The 2447-nt window shown below is 40.4% G+C and overlaps 1 protein-coding gene across 1 annotated transcript; it reads right to left on the minus strand.

Moving 5' to 3' along the window:
- Nucleotides 1–394: 394 nt before the first annotated feature.
- On the minus strand, nucleotides 395–1716 carry TACSTD2 (tumor associated calcium signal transducer 2). The gene has a single exon (NM_001277676.2). It carries the CDS (start codon nucleotides 1692–1694, stop codon nucleotides 789–791), a length of 906 nt encoding a protein of 301 aa, NP_001264605.2. The 5' UTR covers nucleotides 1695–1716; the 3' UTR covers nucleotides 395–788.
- Between the last annotated feature and the right edge of the window lie 731 nt (nucleotides 1717–2447).

Here is a 2447-nt window from a genome sequence, read left to right on the forward strand (position 1 = left end):
TATTTTTTGGCTTGTGCAGAAGCATTATGCAGTAGTTCTGTGAAGCTGTTAAAGACTGAAAAATACATCCTGTGATACATCTGCAAGGGAAATTTAGGTAGACAGAAAGCTATTATCTGAATTTGGGAAGAAAAACAACATTAACTTACAGCGGGATCAAGAGATCTTTGCTGATTATGAGTGTTGGACCTGCAGCTGGGAATAGCAAACAGTGCTACCCGAATACAAAGTCAGAACTGGGGCCCCATACAAACAGAAGTGACCATGGTACTGTCTTCTAACACTTGACTGTATCAAAGCCTTTAGTGATAGAGAGTATTTTATCTTGATTTATTTGGTTAGAGACACTGACAAAATTAATTGTTGACAAAAAAAGAAGTTCCAACTACTTTGAAGACATTTTAAACATTTTTATTGCTATTATTATTTTGCTCTAAGCAAACACATATGGAGCCTTGGCTTAAATATTAAGCAAGCAAGCAAGTTCTGCAGTACAAGTGCACGTATGCTCTATCTGTACAGAATATCTATTACACTTTTTGTAGCTTCTGAACTGAGACTTTCAGTCCCAGATTTTAGTAACCAACTCCTAGATTAATTTATACCCAAAGAGAAGTTGTTTTTTCTGAAGTAGAATAATTCAAACCGAGTGCTTTGTCAGTTTCTAGAAAATGGGAGACAACTCCAAATACATCCACACACATAGAGTCTGCTCATGCTTCTTATTTTGCGCCCCCCCCACCTCTGCCCGGTTGCTGAAGTTGCAGTTTGATTCTTTTTTTTTCAGATTACAATGACTGTAAAATTGGCTCTTCTGTTTCCGTCATCCTTTCCATCTTAATTTTTTTGTATTTTCTCCGCTGGCACAGAATAATCGCCAAAATAATGGCAAAACCAGCAGGCAGAATCACCATTGCCACCACAGCACTGACATCACCAAGCAGTTGCTTCATGCTAAACACTGGTGGCTTCTCATCAACATAGTAAATACGTATATTTTCAATAGCCAGATCTTTTCCATTAACAGAGACGTGTAATGTACTGTCAGAATGAAATACAGAGTCACCTTTTACATCTTTTTCCAAGTAATAGGCTACATCAACTATGTCTACATCACACTGCTTGTTTTGTTTTAGATGGATTTGGATAAATGGAGAATCATACTTAACAGCTGCGATGTATTTGGGTTGCAGTTTGTATCGGTTCTCAAACAGGTGTGTCAGGGCTTCTGCTACATCAAGAGCTTCGAAGTAATGGGATGTTTCTTTGTGCTTCAGTTCAATGTCGACCCAGTTTGTTCGAATCAGTTCATTGCATATCAAATTTTTGTCACCTCTTCCAGTTCTTCTTATTCCAGCAGTGTTCACGCACCAGCAAGTACCAGCTTCATCACACTGTCTGGCTTTGAAGATACCACTGTCCTCGCATTCTGGATTGTAAATGCCACCATCCAGCAGCTTAACCCAAGGTCTGTAGGAGAGCTTCACAGCAGTCATTTCTGCCTTCATCAGCAAGCATTTTGAAGTCAGCGTTGAACAATCGACTGTATGATCTGAACCTACCAGCTTGCAGGTGCAGTTGCCAGATGCATCCTGGTCACATACTGTCCATTTATTGGTCACACAGGTACAGCTCTGAGCTGATGAAGTTATCATCAGAATCAAAAGCAGCGTAACTCCAAGCGGAGGCTCCATGGTGCAGGTACAATGTGTGGGTACAGTCGGAAGTGGCAACAAGTGTTGTCTGGAGCTTATATCTCCTAGGGGAGTCTACTTGTTTCTACATGCTGTTATACTGCTCCTTTATTCAAAGTTCATATCAGACTTGACAAACAAGTTCTTCCAAAACAACTGGTCTCTCATGCCCAGATGCCAGAGGAGCTGCACTTTCATCTATTATTTCTAAGTGGGCAGCACTGATTTCCCCATATGCCTGACGTCCCTCTTAGAGAGGGAGCAACATGGAAGAGGCAAAAGCAGACCCAAAACATAGCTCCTGCATTGAGCTTCCCTTATACTTCAGAGCATGAGTATATATACCTCACCTCACCTTTTTTCCTTCTTTAGGATTTTTATGGAGTACACAGAAAAATGCATCTGTAAGGAACTTCTCTCATTTCTTTTGGAGGAAGTCCCACTCCTTATCTGAGGCAATCCTACTCCTCTACGTTCATTGTGATTTTTCCTACCTCTTACATCACATAACTTCTGTATCATTCCACTTTCACATTATTACAAAACTCCAAAAGCCTTTACTTTATGTATGCTCCAGGAGAACCCTGAGGTAGCTGCCAATTCAGGTGACAGGTAGAAAGACAGTTCATCAGTTTGATGAACTTTTACTTAGCATAGGAGAGCAATCTCATTTTCCACTATGGAAAGCTTCTCTCTTTTCCTACTCATCCCAAAGCGATATTAGGGATGCTAATTTCCAAGCTTTCATTACCC

The sequence above is a fragment of the Gallus gallus genome, chromosome 8 (assembly GCF_016699485.2).
Source record: "Gallus gallus isolate bGalGal1 chromosome 8, bGalGal1.mat.broiler.GRCg7b, whole genome shotgun sequence".
Lineage (NCBI taxonomy): Eukaryota > Metazoa > Chordata > Aves > Galliformes > Phasianidae > Gallus > Gallus gallus.

What these genes read in the sequence shown, in the direction of transcription:
- TACSTD2 (NM_001277676.2), bottom strand. Translation starts at nt 1,694, where the DNA reads ATGGAGCCTCCGCTTGGAGTTACGCTGCTTTTGATTCTGATGATAACT.